Source organism: the organism of the source record quoted next, unplaced genomic scaffold (genome assembly GCF_019419815.1).
Source record: "Pyrus x bretschneideri cultivar Hongxiangsu unplaced genomic scaffold, Pyrus_bretschneideri_v1 Contig5, whole genome shotgun sequence".
Taxonomy (NCBI): domain Eukaryota; kingdom Viridiplantae; phylum Streptophyta; class Magnoliopsida; order Rosales; family Rosaceae; genus Pyrus; species Pyrus x bretschneideri.
In genome coordinates, this window is record NW_025999787.1 from 11,463,681 (window position 1) to 11,486,255 (window position 22,575).

Sequence of the window (22,575 nt, forward strand, 5' to 3'; positions counted from 1 at the left end):
GCACGTGAAATCTTGTATGAGTTATAATAAGTATGAATACGCACCTTGCTCCAATTTCAGCCTTCTAGATTTGGAGCTGCATTTGAAATATCAGGTTTTCCCATCATCGGTTTCTTATCTTCGTTCTTCTCACTGCCCTTAGTGGATAGTTGCACAAATGCCCTTGTTTTCGTGTAATAACAAACAATGATACAAACAAGAGTTCGGTTTCTAGAACTGTAGATTTGGGTTTATCACCAATTGTGGTTATAAACCTTAACTGGGAATTAGAACTAGAACAAAGTTGAACTCAGTTTGTTATTTGATCTCAATAGGCACGGCCAGAAGGCTTGAACGACAAGGGAGATGGACCCTGGAAAATCAGTAGAAGACCAGTTCTCCAGGCTGCATCCATGCCTTCCACTGAATACAAGAATTGCGATAGTAGGCGGTGGTCCAAGTGGTTTATCATCTGCTTATGCACTGGTGAAGCTTGGTTACAGCAATGTGACCGTGTTAGAGAAGCACCATACTGTTGGTGGCATGTGTGAATCAGTCGATATTGAAGGTGAGAAACATAAGACTGTCTTTTGTGCCTGCTTTGTTATGTAATTGAGTTTGACAACATGTACACTATCTTAACAGGGAAAATTTATGATCTCGGCGGTCAAGTTCTTGCTGCAAACAGCGCCCCTGTCATCTTTCACTTGGCAAAGGAGACTGGATCTGAACTAGTAGAAATGGACTCGCACAAGCTTGCGCTTATTGACAAATCAGGGCAGTATCAAGATATTAAAGTTGCAGATGATTATGTATCGGTGATCTCACTGACGTTGGAACTCCAGGTTGGTACCTAGTATCTTACACCCTGTTTTATTTCTTGATTTCTCTGCTCCGTAATACTGATATCTCCATTTTACCTTTGATAGGATAAGGCAGCAAAGTCGGGTCGATTTGGGGTCCATGCTGTGAGTGAATATGCGTCAGACTTAACTCCTGTATATCTTGAACGCCAAGGATTTAGTTCTATTCCCAAATCTGTGGCCTATGGATACACGGCTTCTGGTTATGGGTTTGTTCAAGACATGCCTTATGCCTACATTCATGAGTTCACACGAACTTCCATGGCTGGAAAAATTCGCCGTTTCAAAGGTGGATATACAAGTCTTTGGGAGAAGATCAGCAAATCACTCCCAATGGTTCACTGCAACACCGAAGTGTTGGCAATCAGACGCTATTCCGATAGTGTCAGTGTTGACGTAAAAAGTTGTGATGGAGAAGTTAAAGCTCTGGAATTTGATAAGATCATCATTTCTGGTTCCTTCCCTTTAAATAACGGAAAAATTTACAGATCACCACCTTCACATCCAACAGGTTTATTTTTTACTCCCGCTCCCTTTTTCTTCATTTATTATCATTGCTATTCCTTCTTATCTTCTTTATATGCCTAACAAAGAATTCTCGTAACAGAGCGTGGAAGTGAAGTAATGGAGATGGGTGATGTTGAAAAGGAGTTGTTCAGTAAAGTACAGACAATTGACTACTACACTACAGTTTTTAAGGTTAAAGGGATCGAAGATATGCCGATAGGCTTCTACTACTTTGAAGAATATATGAGCAATCCTGCAACAATTGGAAATCCAGTTGCAATGCAAAAGTTCTATGCTGACACTGATGTTTTATTATTCTGGTCTTATGGAAATTCTGTTGATGTTACGGGACCAACTGTAACAGAGCTTGCAATTGATGCTGCCAAGCTTATAGGAGCAGAAGTTACAGAGGTGGTTCTCCAACGACGATTTAAGTATTTTCCTCACGTCGGCAGCCAAGGTACGTAATGATTTGCTTTTACACCATTTATCCCGTGCCGATTAGGAATGCTAAGTTTAGTTTTTTATATACAGAGATGAAGGATGGCTTTTATGAGAAATTGGAATCTGAACTTCAAGGCTTCAGGAACACTTACTATGTCGGCGGTCTTATGGCTTTTGAACTGACGGAGAGAAATTCGTCATATGCTATGGGTTTAGTCTGCAAGCACTTTGCAAATGACAACCCTGTGCCAAAGTTTCCTTATGCTAAGGTAAGCCCACATCTAAATATTCAGTGTAATGCATACAAAGTTCAAATTGAACGAATGGAAAATCAGATTTGATGAAAAATTCCTTACATAGTATAAACATGTCTCTTGGCAGAGTTTGTTTGCATTGCAACAACAGTGGGGAGGAAGCCCTAAAAGCATGACTGAATTACCAGGAGTGGAGTTCCCGAATCTATCTTCCCTCGATGGCTATCTGAAGCACTGGGGAGCTCACGGAGTCACTCAAAACAACACACTCTATACTTGGATCAATGAAGAAGGAGCGGTAGTGAGCCAGCGAACTTATGCAGAACTTCATGCTAATGCTTCTTGCATTGCTCAAAAGCTCTTGACATGCAAGAAACCAAGAATCAGGCCTCGTGACAGGGTTCTCCTGGTCCATGTCCCAGGTCTGGAATTTGTAGATGCTTTCTTTGGGTGCTTAAGAGCTAACGTCTTACCAGTCCCAGTTCTACCTCCAGATCCTTTACAAAGAGGCGGTCAAGCACTTTTGAAGATTGAAAACATTGCTAAATCATGTGGTGCAGTAGCAATTCTTTCTACCATTAGTTATCATTGGGCTGTCCAGGCAGGTTCTGTTAAAAATATAATCTCATTAACAGCTAAAAAGCCAAATTCCACAGCTCGGTGGCCCAATCTTCCTTGGTTACATACAGATTCTTGGATTAAGAACTCCAAGAATGTGGTTTTGGAGGATTTCAAAGATGAATTTGAACCACAGCCCAACGAAGTATCCTTTCTGCAGTTCACATCTGGTTCGACTGGCGATGCTAAAGGAGTCATGATAACTCACAGTGGGCTCATTCACAATGTGAAGTTGATGCGAAGGAGGTACAAGAGCACCTCAAAGACAGTTCTAGTTAGCTGGCTGCCTCAGTACCATGACATGGGGCTGATCGGAGGACTTTTCACAGCTCTTGTTAGTGGTGGAACTGCAGTTTTATTTTCCCCATTGACAGTTCATCAGGAACCCATTATTGTGGCTCCAAATCATGAGCAAATATCAAGCTACTCACAGTGCTGGCCCCAATTTTGCCGTTGAGCTAGTCGTTCGAAGGCTGGAGTCGGAGAAAAACAGGAAATACGACCTTTCTTCCATGAAATTCCTGATGGTTGCTGCTGAACCAGTTAGGCAGAAAACTCTGAAAAGATTTGTTGAGCTCACACGTCAATTTGGTTTTTCTCAAGAGGTGATGGCACCTGGCTATGGCTTGGCAGAAAATTGTGTGTTTGTCAGTTGTGCATATGGTGAAGGGAGCCCTATCATGGTAGATTGGCAAGGAAGAGTTTGTTGTGGGTATGTTAATCCCGATGATGAAGATGTTGACATCAGAATAGTTGATCCAGAGAAATGTGAGGAGCTCAAAGAAGTAGGAAATGAAGGAGAGATATGGATCAGCAGTCCCAGTGCTGGAATTGGGTACTGGGGTAGGGAAGAACTAAGCCAGAAAACTTACAGAAACAAGCTTCCTGACTATCCTAGACGCATCTACACTAGAACGGGGGACTTGGGACGGATAATTGACAGAAAATTGTTCATCACTGGAAGAATCAAGGATCTCATCATTGTAGCTGGAAGGAACATTTACTCAGCAGATGTAGAGAAGACAGTGGAGAGCGCATCAGAAGTTGTACGTCCAGGTTGTTGTGCTGTCATTGCTGTCCCGATGGAAATCCTATCAATGAAAGGTATTTCTGTTCCAGATAATGCTGACCAGGTTGGTTTGGTTGTAATTGCGGAGGTTAGGGATGGTAAACCTGTTGGCAAGGATGTTGTTGAACAAATTCAAGCTCGTGTTGCAGAAGAACATGGGGTTACCGTTGCTTCTGTCAAGATGATCAGGCCAAAAAGCATTAGTAAGACAACGTCAGGAAAAATCAAAAGATTCGAATGCCTACAACAGTTTACTGATGGAACATTGAACATTGTTCCAGAACCAATTCTAATAAAGAAAAAACTGATGCGGTCCTTCACTACAGGAACATGCAAGGAGGGAATAACCCCTCGTCCTCAGTTTGTGAGAGGTTCTCCACTACCAAGCCCCAAGATAAGTAATAAAGATATTGTAGACTTCTTGAAACGCCTGGTTTCCGAGCAGACTGGTATTTCAATCAACAAAATCTCAAATACTGAAAGTCTAGTGTCTTATGGAATCGATTCAATTGGTGTGGTCAGAGCAGCTCAAAAACTTTCTGACTTTCTTGGAGTGCCGGTAGGAGCTGTGGATATTTTCACTGCAACTTGCATTGCAGACTTGGCAAGCTTCTCGGAGAATCTGGTAATGAATTCCCAACCTCAACTGTCAACAACTCCATCCAATGTTCCAGAGCTTGAGACTGAGACTGATTCTGCTGAGCTTGTGATGGAACTTCCCGAATCTCACCACTTGGTGATCTGGTCATTCCAACTTCTGGCTCTTATTTATGTTGCTTTTATGCTCGCCATTCCTGCATACTTATCCGTATCTGCCTTTATGAATTGCGTCTCAGCCACCCATGCATTGGTAGAAGGAATTCCCTACTTAGATTATTTGACCCTTCTAACTTTTGCTCCCCTTGCTTGGATCTTCTGCATACTTTCTACCTGTGTTTCAATTGCTTTCTTAGGGAACTCTTTCTTAAAACCAAACTTTGCCCTGAACCCCGAGGTTTCCATCTGGTCTGTGGATTTTGTTAAATGGTGGGCTCTTTACAAGGCCCAAGAAGTTGCTTCAAAAGTTTTGGCAGAGCATCTGCGAGGAACCGTGTTCCTCAAGTATTGGTTTGAGATGCTTGGAGCTAGGATTGGATCCTCAGTTTTGCTTGATACAGTTGATATAACGGACCCGTCTCTGGTTTCAATTGGAGATGGAGTGGTGATCGCAGAAGGGGCCTTAATTCAAAGTCACGAAGTTAAGAATGGAGTGTTAAGCTTCCTCCCAATAAGAATTGGCCAAAACTCATCAGTTGCCCCTTACGCGGTTGTCCAAAAGGGAACTATTCTGGGAGAAGAGCTTGAGGTAATGGCCTTGCAAAAATCTGGAGGTAAATCTGCTGTCAAGGCTACAAATCTTCAGAATGTAAGTCTTTTCTTCTGCATGATTATCCAACCATCATGAATTCTAATCTTTTTTTAAATCATGATTAGTTTTTTCTTATCTCGTAATTATTTTGAAATTAAATTTTTTAATTTCCTTACCTATGGAGCTGACTTACACTGATTATATATAGATATTTGAGGTACAACACTGCTGTATAGTTTATTTATATTAATTCATGAATGCTTTTTCATCCAATCAAACTTAGAAACTGATATCAATCAATTGTTTTCTTTACATGATTTCAGGGTAAAATGCTACCAAATGTTACGAAGGAAACTCAAGATGCGGCTGTTTACCAGTTCATAGGCATCTACATAGTTGGGTTGCTTAGTACTCTTTCAGCTTCTATTGTGTACTTGGTCTACATTTGGATGTCTCAGAAGCCTCTTTCCCCTCAAGAATTTGCATTTGCTTGCTTATTTGGGGCCTTTCACTGGATACCTTACACCGTCATAGCGTATGCCACCATGTTTTCTAATGTCCCATTAGGCATAATTTATTCATCCATCTCATTGGCGGTCGCATATTTGGCTTATGGCATAGTGCTCAGCTTCCTCACAGGCGCTTTGACCCGCCTTATTTCTAGTAACCAAGAGAAAAAGACGACCCATTTTAGAACATGGCTTTGCCATCGAATCACCATTGCCTGTCACCTCAGATTTGCTAAGCTCCTGTCTGGAACCGAAGCCTTCTGCATGTACATGCGCCTTCTTGGTGCAAAGGTTGGGAAACATTGTTCTGTCAGGGCCATCAACCCAATTTCAGACCTGAAATTGATTTCACTCGGCTCTGGTGTCCATCTTGGTGATTTCAGTCGGATCATTGCTGGGTATTATTCCTCTCATGGGTTTGTTAGTGGGAAAGTTGAGGTGCATGATAATTCAGTAGTTGGGAGTGAAAGTGTAGTCCTTCCTGGTTCAGTTCTTCAGAAAGATGTTATTCTTGGTGCACTGTCAGTTGCACCGGTGAATTCAGTGCTCCAAGCGGGTGGTGTTTACATTGGGTCTCAAACTCCAATGATGATCAAGAACACCATGCATTCGTTGGACGATAGAATAGAAGAGATGGATATGAAATATAAGAAAATTGTCGGTAACCTTGCTGCAAATTTGGCTGCCACAACTCTGAAGGTTAAGTCAAGATATTTCCATCGAATCGGTGTTAGTGGGAAGGGAACCTTGAAGATCTATGACAACATCAAGGCCTGCCAGACCATAAAATCTTCTGCCCAGGAAAGAGCTACCCTGTCATAGTTCGGCACAGCAACAGCTTGAGCGCTGATGATGATGCAAGGATTGATGCGCGTGGTGCAGCTATAAGAATACTTTCAGATGAAACTAGTGACTCTTCACTCTTTGACCTGACACTGAAGACAGGAAATGCATTCTACGCCCGCACAATTGCCGATTTTGCAACATGGCTTGTCTGTGGGCTTCCTGCACGGGAGGAGTTTGTTAAGCGAGCCCCACATGTGCGTGATGCAGTATGGACTTCCTTGCGCCATGCAAACTCATATGCTGAACTACATTATTACTCGAATATATGCAGGCTGTTCCGGTTCGAAGATGGACAAGAAATGTATGTCAAGTTCAAGTTGAGGCCTTCTGACGAGAATATTAGTGAGGAAGCTGGTAAGGTGGAGCCAATTGGAATTCTTCCACCTGATACAGGTGCAATTCCGAGGAATGATAATGATACTCGTCCTCTACTTTTCCTTGCTGAAGATTTCCAAAGTCGTGTGAATGCCAAAGGAGTTCGTTATATTTTCCAGTTACAGGTCCGGCCAGTTCCACATGATGAAGCTGCGCGTGACGTTGCACTTGACTGCACGAAACCATGGAGTGAGTCTGAGTTCCCATATATTGATGTTGGAGAGGTTAACATCAACCATAATCTGTCTGCAGAACAATCAGAACAGTTGGACTTCAATCCATTTCTTCGATGCCATGAAGTGGATGTCATCCGAGCTTCATCATGCTCCCAGAGTGCTTCTATTGATCATGGGCGTTCATTGATCTATGAGATATGCCAACACCTGAGGAACGGTGCACCCCTTCCAGAGGCATGGAAGATCTTCATAGAGCAATCCGATGTCAAAGTAGACCTCTCCGGTTGTCCGATGGCAGCAGCATTGATGAAAAAAGACACGCAAAACGTGACGCTGGAAAGAACTTCGTTTCAGACTCTGTGGGCCACTTTTGCTCAACCTCTACTACAAACAGTGCTGCCTCATTTCCTGCTGGCGTTAGTAATCTACGCTCCTTTGAACTGGATGCTGCACTTGAAGAATGCTCAAAAAGTCGCCCTGCATTGGTTGTTTCCGTTGTTTTGGGTCTCTTCGGGTCTTTTGGCCGGATTAGCTTGTGTTGTGGCTAAATGGTTACTTGTCGGAAAGAAGAAAGAAGGGGAAACTGTGCATATTTGGAGCATAGGGGTCTTTCTGGACACTACATGGCAGGCATTTAGAACCCTAGTTGGGAGCTATTTCGCGGAAATGACAAGCGGATCAATTTTCTTCGTGCTGTGGATGAAGCTTATGGGTTCGGAGATTGAGCTGGACCAAGGCGCCTATGTAGACAGCATGGGAGCTTTGTTAAACCCGGAAATGGTGGAGATCGAGAGAGGCGGGTGCGTGGGACGAGAAGCTCTTCTGTTTGGACACATATATGAAGGTGATGAGGGGAAAGTGAAGTTTGGAAAGATCAGTGTAGGAGAAGGTGGGTTTGTAGGGAGTAGAGCAATAGCAATGCCAGGAGTGAGAGTGGAAGTTGGGGGAAGTCTCAGTGCTCTCTCACTTGCCATGAAAGAAGAAATTATCAAGTCAAGGTGAACAGGGTTTTGATGCAATTGCATATATTTTATACTATGATAAATAAAACAGTTGCAACCCAATTTTAGACCTGGCAATATGTCGTGTTTTATCGTGCTTATGTGCGAAAGTTTTCTTAAATACATTCGTTAACTTATTGTGTCAAAATACTCAAGCTCATTGGCAAATTTTACATGTCATGTCGTTTTTCACCTTGCTTTCTCATCTTTCTATTCAACCAAACAACAAAACATAAATAAAAGAATCTTATTACACGATAAAATTTTATGTCTAACTTGTTACATAATAATGAAATAAAAAAAATTCTTTACACAGTAAAGTCCCTCAAGGTAATTCTCCAAAAGAGATATATCTAGAAAATATAGAGAATGTATCAGAAAGCATTAGTGTTGCTATCTTGCGAAATTATGTTTCGTGAGTAAACATGACCTATAAAAATATGTACGTCAATATGACACTCTACCACTGAGTTATATCCCTTCTCTTATCTTTACCTCCTATCGAAAAATAGAACTGGCTAATCTTAAAGAAAGGGGTCAAGAAACTTAATGACACTATTTTTGAACAACTTAAAGTTGGGTCTTCTTTTTCTACTGTTACAGATACAATCAATTGTCAATTGTTCTTATCAGAATCAGAAATAATATTGACTATGAATTTGCGTTATTCCATATTTCTGACTATTCCATATTTCTGACATTTTATCGTGTTAAACCCATTATAAACCAAGCAAATAAAGCTCGACTCGAATCCTTGACTTTTCATGCGTATCGGGATGTCGTGTCGTACTTAATTTTTGGTGTAGTCTAGTTCATTATGCTATATATTAATTGATGACACCTTAAGAAGTCGTGGATGTAGAGAAATTTTAATATGCTGGGAACACGGTCTGTTACACCAATTATCATAATACAATTAATTTAATTTTTTTTAAGTTTTCAACTAATTGTATCATGACACTGAGTATACCATACTGTATTCCCTTAGTATACCAAACTGTATTCCAAACCCACTGAAAAATCTCTCATGAATGTGGGATTCCAACATGACTTTGGTCTGAGTCATCTTTTCTATCAATATATATGTAAATCAATAAACATATATATACAAGGGCGGGATCCATGACATCACATTTTAGACACAAGTTTTAAATCATTGGATTAATTCATTTTAATTGACCATGTCAATTTAAATTTCTTTTATCTAAATAATTATACATTAAAAAAATCCTTAATTAAGATTTTTATTATCTTTCCTCTGCCATTAATTGTGATTTTGTAGTTACCTAAAATTTAGATAGAAAAAGTGGAGAGGGAAACTGAGAGAAAAGCTTGAAGAATTCTGTGATGGTATTTCTCATGCCTCACGCCTTTATTTATGGTATATACAGTCTTGGTCTCCTACGATTCTCATTTTGAATCAGTAGAAAACTCATTTTCTTATGTTTTTATTAAGTTGTCAAATATTTTAAGTTTAATTTTGTAGCTAATATGCATATGTTCTTCGAAACGAAGACCGAGAGAGCAGAACTCTATATATGGATATAGTGATTTGCATGTGTCCCCATCTAGCAAATTGGGATGTCCGAAAGCAATCCATGGATCAAATTGTTATAAGAATATTAACTATGAATAATATGGATAAAATGACTCAGCTTGCACTAGAATACTTGATGCTTCCCGACCTCATTCCCAACTCAAGACAATGATCTATTCAACTGACGATATAATTAATAACTATTTACACCAATCGAATCAACTGCATTCTCGTTCCATCTCACACAAATTAGAAAGTTTATTGTGTGTTGAAATTGCGTATGAAAGAGTTGATAGCACTTTCGGCAAAAACATGAGGGCTCATTCTTTAAAAGCGCTTATAGAGAAATGTTTTTGGATTCTAAAAGCACTCGTAACAGAAAGAAACAATTCAAGTGTTTTTTTTTTTAAATTCACTTATACTTTTGTTAAGGATTACTTCCAATAATATCTTCACCAAAATCTCGTTCAACTATTTTAAAAATACTTCTAAACGAACTTTAAGAATATTTTTAAATTTCAAAAGTGATTTTCGTAACGTGCAACCTCCCAATTGAATCATAAGCTTTCACGATATTTTCTTCCGCAGCTAGACATACAAACCTCCAAACTATCAAGAATTAGGTAGAGAGAGGTGATTAAGAAAGTGGAATTGCAGATTTGTATGTCTAGACATACAATTCTCTCTTTATATACATACTTGTGACAAATATTGTGTAAAAAAATGATGTCACGAATTCATCCTATATATATATATATAGTGGTATTCCTTCCATTAATCATCGCAAATAAGTATAAGAGTGTCATTAGGTACATTGTTTCAGTGATCAATAAATTGATTTGGAATAAATTTAAAATTTTACACAATTAAACAAACAAGAGTACATCTCCAAAAGACTACCATAAGCACAAACGCATAATCACTACCAATATTGATCGATAACAATAAACGATAAAGGCAACAAAGCTATGTTGGCAACCCTCTAACGATAGTGTAGAATCCAATCTGAATATCAGCATGCATGCTAGGAAATGTTTATTGGATACGCCATGATTTAGTGGGTGACAATTGATTATTTTATTCCTCCAATAGTTCCTATGAAACCAGAAGAACAAAAAAAAACAGAGAGACATTGTGGTTGGTGGCGTGTAAATCTTGTATGTATTGTATAATATTATTATAATTACTTGGATAAATGATTTTTAAACCCCACTAATTGAGTTCTCGGTATTAGTGATTTTTATCAACTCCAACTAATGGTTTTTGACTTTTTGTTAACTAAGTACATTCAATTAACTTCACTTGATACATTATAGATACGGTCAAGTGATATTCATTTTTACCAATGATCTCCCTCAACTCCAACTAATGGTGATTAACTAACTAGATTTAGTTAATGTCAATTAATACATTATACATATGGTCAAGTGATATCCAAAATTGATTCAAACTTGTCATGCCATGTTACTGTGTGACTGAGAATGTAGTATTCGACAAAACTATCGTGAGATGAATATTTGCAAACCGTTATTATTGTACGATAATTCTAAAATTTCTCGACCTCATGACATTATTTTATAAATTCATTTTTGTCAGGCTATTAGTCACTTTGTTTAACCAAAAAAATAAAAAGATGACATAAGTTGGAATTTCATGAAATTTGTTACCCTCACCAACAACAAAATAAACAAATCAAGTCTACAACTGTCACATCCCGGCCCAGGACGGATCACTTCCCTGACCCGCTCCACCATCGTGCACGATATTGTCCGCTTTGAGCCCCCAACACACCCTCACGGTTCTGTTTCTGGGAACTCACACGAGAACTTCCCAATGGGTCACCTATCATGGGAGTGCTCTCGCGCATTACTTGCTTAACTTCGGAGTTCCAACGGAACCCGAAGCCAGTAAGCTCCCAAAATGCCTCGTGCTAGGTAGGGATGAGAATATATATTTAAGGATCACTCCCTTAGACGATGTGGGATGTCACAATCCATCCCCTTAGGGGCCCGACGTCCTCATTGGCACACACGCGGCTAGGGTTAGGCTCTGATACCAAATTGTCACATCCCGGCTCGGGACGGATCACTTTCCGGCCCGCTCCACCACCGTAGCACGATATTGTCCGCTTTGGGCCCCCATCACACCCTCATGGTTTTGTTTTTGGGAACTCACACGAGAACTTCCCGGTGGGTCACCCATCATAGAAGTGCTCTCGCGCGCTATTCGCTTAACTTCGGAGTTCCAACGAAACCCGAAGCCAGTGAGCTCCCAAAATGCCTCGTGCTAGGTAGGGATGAGAATATACATTTAAGAATCACTCTCCTAGGCGATGTGGGATGTCACAACAACCGTTACCGAAAATGCATAATAATTACTTAGAGCTAGCTAGCTTGCAGGGTCATATTGAACCAAATCCATCTGATGTTTACTTTTGAAAAGGTATTGATTAATTAAGAAGGAAACTTTTAAGGTTTAGGTTTTAGTTATTAAAATTATAAATAGAAGTCACCTATATAACAAGGATTAACGATCGATTTAATTAACAATTGACATAATAGAAATGTTGTTTTTTTGTGATTGAATGGTCATATGTTGGATTTGTAGAAACAACATCTTTGTAAAATAAGAGTAAGACAACGTAAGATAGACATTCCCGTCCACTCCCCTACATACTCGCAAAGCAAAAATACTTGTTAGCTTAGGGTCACCCTTTTAACCAAGGAGACCAATGAGTAGCAGCATTGCACTTCCTAGGGCAACAACTTACATCGTGAAAGTATTTCAATAAAGTTTGTGCCTCATCAAGCAAGTGCCCTCTCTAACAAATATAAGATCTCTCTTTTACAAATAGCTAGAAAAATGCTATTAGATTGTAGTTTAATTGTTGAAAAACATTAAACACTACCACACCTTTGCCAAATTATTACGTCACTATGCCGAGTTTTTGTATAGCGGGAATTGTTTTGATTTAGTTGAAATAGGTTCATTTTTAACCCCTCGTGTGTTATGATTATATATATATATTTAAATATATATTATATATATATATATGTTTTTTTTTCCTTTCTTGGATCCCAATTAAGATATCTAGTAGTATTGACCATGTATGTAGACCAAATAACGGACAAATACATCGAGCTATTTTCTTCATATACCAGCTAGTAAATATGAAAAATAAAAAAAGAAATTTAATAAAAAATAAAAAAATAAGGTAGTAAGTTGCTAATTGCTTAATTAGCGAGTGGTTAGTCATTTTTGTTTTCTTTTTCTCTTTTACAAATATAAAAAAGAAAGAAAAAAAATGGTAGCCTTATAAAATGATACATTGATCAGTTAATTTTTTTGTTAAATTAGTTAACTTCATTGTATGGTTAATATTTCTTTACACATTACGAATTTTACACGCCACAAAAAAATAAAAAATAAAAAAATTGTAGAATAAAAAAAATACACTGTAGAATTGTACATAAAATATTAAAAAATAATTCACTCAAATTTCAAACGTAAAAATCGAGAATGCACTCACATTAAAAAGAGGTTTACAGCCACAAAATATTTAGACGTGAGCCAAAATGTGACGCCTTAAATGTGTGGTCAGAACTTAACTAATAAATTTTCTATTAAAATAAAGTCAAAATGTAGAGATTATCATGTTAAACATAATTAGTGTATTAAGTGATATTTCAAAAAAAAAAAACAAAACCCTCTTGAAAAATCAAACAAAAACGACGGTCATCCACAAATTAATAATTTCCTAGACGCGATGCAGGGGATCGAGGCCGCTGTATTGGCAACTCAGACGAGTTCTCATCCATTTGTGACGCCCTTTTTGTCGATTTTTCGGCCGCCGAGAACAATTCCCAATTCGCAACTGGCATTTTAGCATCTCCATCGCTTTCTCTCTCTAAAAAATACATTTGCTTTCTCTCTCCTCTTTTAATTTCGCATTGAATTTTTTGCCCTTTTAATTTTCGGTACAGAATTTGTCCAGCCATTTTGTATCCAAACAATTCCTTTTAGGGATTCAATTCCCCCATTTGGATTCGCCCTTCAGTCCGTTATATTCTCGGCTTCTTCTGGGAAGAGAGAGAATTCAGTGACAGAAAAGAAGAAGAAGAAACAAAAGCTCAGATTTTTAAGGTTTGCAGCATTCTTTGGATGCAAATTAAGATTAGATGGGTGACGTCGGGGAGATTGGACCTGATATCAGGTAAGAATTTCAAATAATTTTCTTTTGGGTTTCATTTTTAATCATTTTTTGGTGTGCCCAGTATTTCAGTTTTAATGGGGTTTCTGTAAATTTTACTTTTTTTTTTATGTTTCATAATTTTTTGATCATATTTCTTGTTCGTGGTTCTCTCTGAATTGTTTGCATGTTGATCAAAATCTGCTGTATTTAACGATATGAGGAATTGGGGATGTGGGTTTTTTTGTATATGTTCTATGTGTGTGAGATTTTGGAGTTTATACTATTTGTTTCATTTGTGGTAATCTAATTGTGTAGGAAATGTTAGAGGTAAATCATAGAAAAAGACGGGTTTTTTTTTTTTTTGTTGATAAATGTTGGATTTGTATTGTCATAATTTCCCAAGCTCTGTTTGGCTGCTGAGAAAGAGTGGGGAAAAAAAAGAAGAGAAAGTGTGCACTTTACCAAGACTAATACAGCTGATTGCCTTTGATTGCTAAGAATAAAAATTTTCGTTTCAATTTCTTGCCGTCAAGTACCACAGCAACCAGACACAGTGGGTTATTGTAGTTTTACTGATTGGAGCATTTTTTAACTGCTAATGACAGTTCGGATATAGAAGAAGACTTGAGGTGCGATAATATTGCGGAGAAAGATGTCAGTGACGAAGAGATTGAATCGGAAGATTTGGAGATGCGAATGTGGAAGGATCGAATCAAACTCAAAAGGCTTAGAGAAAGACAGAAACTTGAAGCTCAACAAGCTGCTGAAAAGCAGAAGCCCAAGCAGACCTCTGATCAGGCTCGTAGGAAGAAAATGTCAAGAGCACAAGATGGGATTCTTAAGTATATGCTGAAGCTGATGGAAGTGTGCAAAGCTCGTGGTTTTGTGTATGGTATCATTCCTGAGAAGGGCAAGCCAGTGAGCGGTGCTTCAGATAACGTCAGGGCTTGGTGGAAAGAAAAGGTGAAGTTCGATAAGAATGGGCCTGCAGCCATAGCCAAGTACGAAGCGGAGTGTCTTGCCATGAGTGATGCAGATAATAATCGAAATGGGAATTCTCAGAGCATCCTCCAAGATCTACAAGATGCAACTCTTGGTTCTCTATTGTCTTCTTTGATGCAACACTGTGACCCCCCTCAAAGGAAGTATCCGTTAGAAAAGGGAGTTCCGCCACCTTGGTGGCCGACAGGAAATGAAGATTGGTGGGTCAAATTAGGGCTAGCCCATGGTCAGAGTCCTCCTTATAAGAAGCCGCACGACCTAAAGAAGATGTGGAAAGTTGGAGTGCTAACTGCTGTGATAAAGCATATGTCACCTGATATTGCAAAGATAAGGAGGCACGTCCGCCAGTCAAAATGCTTACAGGATAAGATGACAGCAAAGGAGAGTGCAATTTGGTTAGGGGTTTTAAGCCGAGAAGAATCCCTCATTAGGCAGCCTAGTAGTGATAATGGGACATCTGGCATTATTGAGATGCCACAAAGTGGCCGTGGTGAAAAGCAAGCTGCTGCTAGCAGTAACAGTGACTATGATGTTGATGGTACTGATGATGGGTTAGGGTCGGTTTCTTCATCCAAAGATGATATGAGGAATCAGGTGACGGATGTAGAGCCATTGAGCAAACTACGCAATAATTCTCGTAAGAATGTCCAAGATAAAGAGCAAGGTGAAAAGAAACCGAGGAGAAAAAGGGCACGTGTCAGAGCAAGCCCTGTCGAACAACTTCCTGCACCATCTCACAATGAGCATCTACATGTTCGAGGTGCATTGCCTGATATAAACCACACTGATGTACAGATGATTGGATTTCAGGTTGATGAGAATCAACAGGAAAATGGTGGCATTACAACTTTACGGCCGCTGGAGAACGATCTTGATGTCCAAGCACAAATGCCAGCGCCTGAGTTTAATTACTACCCTGGTGTACCTTCTGAGAATGTAATTATGACACAGGGCATGCATGTTGGTGGAACACCCTTGCTTTATCATGGGGCGCAAGATGCTGACATGCATCACGGAGATACATTTAACCAGCATCATGGAGATACATTTAACCAGCATCATGGAGATACATTTAACCTCTATAATCCATCGGCACAATATCCCCCAAGTCAAGACCAGCAGCTGCCTCAGATTTTAATGAATAAACCGCGGATTATACCAACGGATGGAATCCCTGTACCAGTACATAGAAATGGAAGTGAGATTGCTGGAGGAGATCCAAATTTTGTTCAAGACACATTTCAGAGTGAGCAAGACAGAACTGCCAATGCTAACTTTGGGTCTCCAATTGATAGCCTGTCGTTAGATTATGGATTATTCAACAGCCCATTCAACTTTGGAATTGATGGCACCGGTTCATTAGATGATCTTGAACTCGAAGAAATGATGGAGTACTTTGCAGCATAGTCTATTAGATCCTATATCCGCATGGCTTAGATTGTAAGTCATGTTTCAGTCTTATATTCTACCCTTTTTTATAGCTTGTGTTCAGAATTTGATCAAGTGATTCTTATTTGTCAATGTTTCTCTGGCATCTTGTTAATAACTAGTCTTAATAATTTGATCAAGATTCTTACTTCTCAGTGTCTCATGCTTCATGTCTATAACTTGTGTTCAAATTTGATCTAGATCATTATTTTCGTTTTAGGGACTGGAAAAATGTTGCATCATCCCCCACCTGGGAATAAGTCTGTTGCTGTTTGTGTACAAATTCTTATATGGGTTTAATCATTTGTGTATTCCGAAACTTTAAGTTATGATTTTCGTTTTTTTTTTAGAACTCATAATTCTCCAACCAAAGTGAATGACATCTGAGTTTTCTCCAATAATCTGCAAAAAGAATGAAATGTCGGTTTCATGTAAATGAGTTTATCTCTTAGACTGGGTAAATGACTAAGTTATGATGATTTCTTCATTTCTTTGCACGAGATTACTTTTGATACAGCAATGCTGATATCTTGATGCTCATATTTGTAGCTGACTGTACTGCATCCATTTTATTTGTTTTTCCTGCAATTTGACTTCCGTTTTTGGCAATGTGCTTTATTCACAAATTCACAAAATGCCTGCTTTCGTATTAGTCCTTGCTCACAGTAAGGTCGAAATGGTATATGCTATTATGTTGTAGTATCTTTATGTAAAGGAATTGAGCCTAGTTTCTTTAGTGTATAACCGAGGCGTTCCCCCCTCCCCCGTATAGAATAAATCGAAGTTAGAAACGAATGACATCCTTTGAATTAGGATCATATGAAGGTAAGCAGACCAAATGATAGCATGCTAAAACACTAATCCCTTTAGAAAGAAAGACATGGTTTTTAAGTTCAGTGGTTTTCAAGTCACAGCCAAACGGAAGTTGTTCCACCTGAACCCTAGTCCAACCTCCGATGTAAGGACCCAGCTTTACTATGAGAGTGCCCTACGAATGACGTGATCATGCATCATGCTAAGGATTTTCTCCAACTTATGAGAAAACTATGCCGGCTAAGACCTGATCCATCCAAGGCCGCCTTGAATCATATGAATATGTCTCTGATAGTTGCACCTTGCTTGATGATCAAGCCTCAGCAGTTTCATTGTGAGCTCAACTAGGTCAGATGAAAATCTAGATATCTTGACTATGTTTTAGGTCCAAACACAAGATCATATGCTGGACCCTCTCGGGTGCTCAACCTATTTCACTCATCACGTTATCAGGTAATTTGCGTAATCGGTGAAAGAGCAAGAAGAGCATATGCACTCAGTTACGAGACAGATTTTTGTACAGGAATAGGAAAAATGAAGATTGTTAAAAGGAATTTTTTTTACTATAGTTGTGATTTTGATTTCTTCTATACATGCCCCTATTCGTGTATTAAAAGGACTTAAGTAGAGCAATCTGACTCCATGTTACATCGTTAGTCCAACTACTCTCGCGAAAACAACAAAAAACGGGTGCTCGTGAATTTGAATACAGTTTCGCTTTAGCCTCATGTATGTAAAATCCTCAATGAACGTAGTCCCGCTCCTTTTGACCTTGTGAGAGTGTGACCAACTCTTTTGACATTACGAGTGTGATTAATCGCAGGATCCACCCAAATTTTTCTCATCCTTTTTCTTCCCATCAATAATTTCATTGTTCTGAGGACATAATTGTAATTAAAATTGAAATAAAAAGCCAGACCAGTGTGATCAACTGGGCCCCAGTTGAAATCATTGGACAAAGGCAGTTGTCTCTCCCCCTTGCTGACAATGCTTTTTGAGAAATATAAAGAAAGCACTCTTGACAAATTAGATTCTTCATCAATGCTTTGATATCTTAAGTTTTTGCCATAATTTTATGGTATTAGTTTAAGAAATAATGTGAAATTATGAAATGATAGAATATTCATATAGAGTCACATTTTGAAATAGTTCTTCGCCTTTCTCATGCTTTTGACGACGTCTTGTCTTGTGGCGATAGCTTCAGGCCCAGACCCAATCCTTTCATTAATGGCATTGTTACAATGATTGTCTAAATTCCAAGACACGCGTAGATAAAAACAAAAATGCAACCTCAATACATTTAATGATTTGATTTTCTCATCAGCAACATAAATCTCTCAACTTTTTTTTATCGACATGGACCAAAAATATAACAACAAAAAAATTGTAAAAGTAAAAAATTGAAGAGTAATGTCATTCATATCATGTTTTTGTATTCCATTTTCATATCATTTTAGATGATATTTGAAGTGGACAGTCACATCATTTGAATTAATCAAAATTTTAAATTTAATTCATTATTTAATAAACTAATAATTAAGAAAAATTAGTTAATTAAATGATGATCGTGATATACGATGAGTCTTTATCCTTCCTTACCTTTGGTTTTTCAAAATTTTCAAATGAGGTAGATGTCCAGTTATCATATAAAGTGATATAAAAATATAGTATAAAAACATAGTACGAATATATTTAGCAAAATCGAAACCAAAAGTGCGCCAGCACGTTACATATACACTTTCAAGTTTTAATCAACAAAATATCTTTTCGTTCTCAGCTAGAAATATCTCTCCTCTCTCACTCCTCCAACCGCCATGTCTGCCGCCAACTCCGACCACCACCTCGACACCCCAATCCTCGATTCCGAGTGGACTCACCTTATCCAATCCATCTCCCAGCAAGGCGGCTACGCCTACGTCAGAATGGCGTCTCGAGCCGCCGCTGGCGACCTCCGCGCGGCGGAGGCTGCTCGCGAGATGGCTTGGGAGCAGCTCCACTCGGGTCCCTGGCACTCCGTTGTCCCCGTTTGGCGCGACGCCTACTCCATGGCCTGCCTCCACGTGTCCAAGCTCCATGTCTCCGCCGGTGAGTTCAGCGACGCTCTCCGGGCACTCGACATGGGCCTCATCATGGGCGGCCCGCTCTTGAAACCCGACTTGCACTCCCTCGTCACTGTCGTCTCCGCCAAAGCCAGGGCCGCTAGGGTTTCTCAGCAGCAGCAGAAATGTCCCAATGCGGACCGCCGATTGGTCCGTGACGACGTCGTCTCTAAGGAGGTGAGGTTCGTCATTTCACATCAAAATTCTTAGCCTTTTATTGCTTATAGCTCAAAGGCAACATCTTGCTTCTAAATTCATAGAATTTATGTTAATTTCCAATTTAAAGGGTAGCTTTGAAATTGGTTTCTGATTACTGGGTTTTGCAAATTACCATTTATTTTTACTGTGTTTACTTTTTGATTGGCAGTTGCTTGGAGTTTTGCCCAGAAAGTCCCTTTCTTGTAAAATGGTTGTGAAGAGATCAGGCCTGTCTTTGGAGGGGTTTTTGAGTGAATACTTGTTACCAGGTCGCCCGGTTATAATAACCGATGGTATGGATCATTGGCCGGCCAGTAGTAAGTGGAATGACTTGGATTATCTAACAAAGGTTGCCGGTGATCGCACCGTGCCAGTTGAGGTGATTTTCTTCATAATGTAGTAGTACTGGACCACTGGTTTGTTGAAATTTGATGCTTGATTGAATTACTTTCTTCGTTAATTCGTTGATTTTTGTTATATAACTGAAAATTGGTAAAGTTTTGAATGCACTGTAGGTCGGGAAAAATTATTTGTACCCAGAGTGGAAGCAAGAGCTTATTACATTTTCCCAGTTTCTTGAGAGGATTCAGGCTAGTGGCTTTACTTCTGCTGCCCCAACATATCTTGCTCAGCATCCATTGTTTGATCAGGTGTGCTCATTTTACACTGTTACCATGTTTTTAATGGCAATATGCCTACTTGTTGGGCTGGACTGCGCCAATTTTCCACCTTCGTATTTCTTATATCCCATTATTGATATGCAGATAACTGAGCTACGTGAGGACATATGTATTCCTGACTATTGTTTTGCCAGTGGTGGCGAACTAAGGTCTCTAAATGCTTGGTTTGGTCCAGCTGGGACAGTAACTCCATTACACCACGATCCACACCATAATGTTTTTGCTCAGGTATATTAGATTTGAGTAATGCTACACTTACGACATTTGTCCCACCTTTCTAATAGAGGTGGGGCCCACCAACACATGTGGATCCCATCTCTTTTTGAGAGCTGGTACACATGTGGTAAGAGTTGCATTTTCTTATTAGATTTAGTTTCCTGAATGGAGGGTATTTACATCATGATGTTGCCTTCTGGAGTGTTATAATTTACTTAGTATAATAATCATCCAGTAAGCTGGATTTACCATCAAATTGTTTCAGATATGAGTTCCAAAGTTCGTTCATGGTTTTTCACGGGGAACAAATCATTTGTAATGGGATAGTCGTGTGATGGTGGAGATACGAGTCTCACGGAAAGAAAGCAAACGATTGTAACCTAAATGCATTGTCACAGACCTACATTGCCATCTTTAAAAAGTAAAACCATGTGCATATTTAAACAAGCTGATAATTTCATAGAACATGCCTGGGTGCGCTGGCTCCAAATTGTGTCTTCAACATGGTGCTACCAAACTGTGTCTTGAGTGCACATTGCAGAACAATTTCAATGTGCTGAATCATCATGAATGGAAAGAATGTTTTGATGCTTCATTCCAGGCACATAATGCTGTACTTGATTGCGTGCCCGAGCACATGTATCCATTGTCTGTTGGTATATGGCTGTTGTTTTCTTGTTAATAGAATAAAATGATCCAAACAATTGTATGACTCAAATCCATCACTCTTTTTCAGGTAGTTGGCAAAAAGTATATTAGGCTCTACCTTGCATCATTGTCCGAGGAACTCTACCCATACACTGAGACGATGCTATGCAACTCGAGCCAGGTAATTACATTCTCGACCTTATTATTTTGTTGTGTTTACTGATGCTACGTTATTTTTCTGTTCTAAACAATGAGTGCCTTGCCATGCATGCCCATTCCTATATCTCTGATAAGGTCAATGTAGATTATATATATGGGATTGGATTCTCTGTTCTAAAGCTCAAATATATTACTGATTGAAAATACATTGGTTTGAAGGTTGATCTAGACAACATAGATGAGAACGAGTTCCCAAAGATGCGTGACCTGGAATTTCTTGACTGCATTTTAGAGGAAGGTGATATGCTTTATATCCCACCAAAGTGGTGGCACTATGTGCGATCTCTAACGCCAAGTCTCTCTGTTAGCTTCTGGTGGAGTGAGCATGAAAGTTCATAGCTTTTTCGGTGGAGTGAGTATGAAGTTCGTAGCTTTTGGTGGACGAAGTATGAAAGCTCAGCTGTATCTTGCTTATGTTTTTTATCATTGGTATAAACAGGGCACTTTGCAACAGGATTACATTCTCATTGATAACCAATTCTGCTGAGTTTTACAGCATATCATAAGACTCACAGAGGTCTCAATTAGAAGCAACTGTTGCAACATTTTTGAGGATAACATTTCAACATCTCTCTCTCTCTCTCTCTCTCTCTCTCTCTCTCTCTCTCTCTCTATATATATATATATATCATTGGAAGCTATTTTGCTCTCGTTTTATTAATCGAGTCAGATTCATTCAATTAGGTTTACGGTGTTATGTGTTAATGGAAATTTTCTGAGCATGTTACATGCAGTTGATTTGTACTTACATTAAGTATAATGATCATTTGCTAAATTATTCTCGTCTATTTGGTAAAATTTCATCTGGTTTTGAGTCCACCATTTTCTTCTACCGTGTATGACATTGCCGCAGCTGTAAGAAAGAAGGTCTTCCAAAGCGCCTCACAAGCTTTCCTTCTCATTTTCTTCCCTTTCTCCATCTCATTCATCAGCCACCCAACCCGTATCCGTCACTATCTTCCTTCAGAACCTCGCAAATCTTCCCCCTCGCCACCTCCGCGCAAAACTCCGACCTGCTCTACCGGCGTTGAAAAACTGTTCCGTAGCTATAGGCCACCCGGAGTAAGGGGACTCCTTTTTTATCTTAAAGGGGATCCTTTATAATGTCGTGTCTGATGAGTTATATTTTAGTTTCTTCCAGTTATTATACAAAATTAAAATTTTAAAGTGCCAATAATTATTTTTAATATTTAAATGCCAATTCTAAATTGGCCTTTGGCATCATGTAGTCAACGTTAAATTAATTATTAAGAAAACTAATGAAAAAAGTTTGAAAACTTTTAGTTTTAACGATAAGGATAAAATAAAGGGTAGAGTGAATAGTATAAGAATTGACTTTTTAGTGTAAAAATATAGTTTTTCGTTAAGGTGAACAGTACGGCAGATTTTTCATTAAAATTCTCTAATTTATTAGGTCTTTTTTCTCAAATTTTACATTAGTTTTGGTGAGGAAAGTTTCAAACTCATGCTGCAAAAAAAAAAAAATAACACCCTCTTCACTAGGATATTGGAATTTGAATCTTACGCATATTAATTTATTAGTTGCTTTCCTAA

At 38.9% G+C, this 22,575-nt stretch overlaps 3 protein-coding genes across 3 annotated transcripts; all 3 read left to right on the plus strand.

Annotated features, from left to right (window-relative positions):
• The first annotated feature begins 2,938 nt into the window (after positions 1–2,938).
• Positions 2,939–8,127, plus strand: LOC103963721. Its single transcript, XM_048569062.1, is given in 3 exon segments — positions 2,939–5,139; positions 5,406–6,357; positions 6,360–8,127. Coding segments are annotated over 3 exon segments (4,650 nt in total). The 5' UTR covers positions 2,939–3,072; the 3' UTR covers positions 7,991–8,127.
• Positions 8,128–13,256: 5,129 nt separating this feature from the next.
• Positions 13,257–16,296, plus strand: LOC103963730 (ETHYLENE INSENSITIVE 3-like 3 protein). The gene is made up of 2 exons (XM_009376586.3): positions 13,257–13,739; positions 14,324–16,296. The coding sequence occupies exons 1-2, from the start codon at positions 13,705–13,707 to the stop codon at positions 16,125–16,127; spliced, it is 1,839 nt and encodes a 612-aa protein (XP_009374861.2). The 5' UTR covers positions 13,257–13,704; the 3' UTR covers positions 16,128–16,296.
• A 2,410-nt stretch (positions 16,297–18,706) lies between these two features.
• LOC103963740 (lysine-specific demethylase JMJ30) lies at positions 18,707–21,589 on the plus strand. Its single transcript, XM_009376592.3, has 6 exons — positions 18,707–19,237; positions 19,428–19,637; positions 19,774–19,908; positions 20,023–20,166; positions 20,891–20,983; positions 21,181–21,589. Exons 1-6 carry the CDS (start codon positions 18,776–18,778, stop codon positions 21,358–21,360), a joined length of 1,224 nt encoding a protein of 407 aa, XP_009374867.2. The 5' UTR covers positions 18,707–18,775; the 3' UTR covers positions 21,361–21,589.
• The last annotated feature ends 986 nt before the right edge of the window (positions 21,590–22,575 follow it).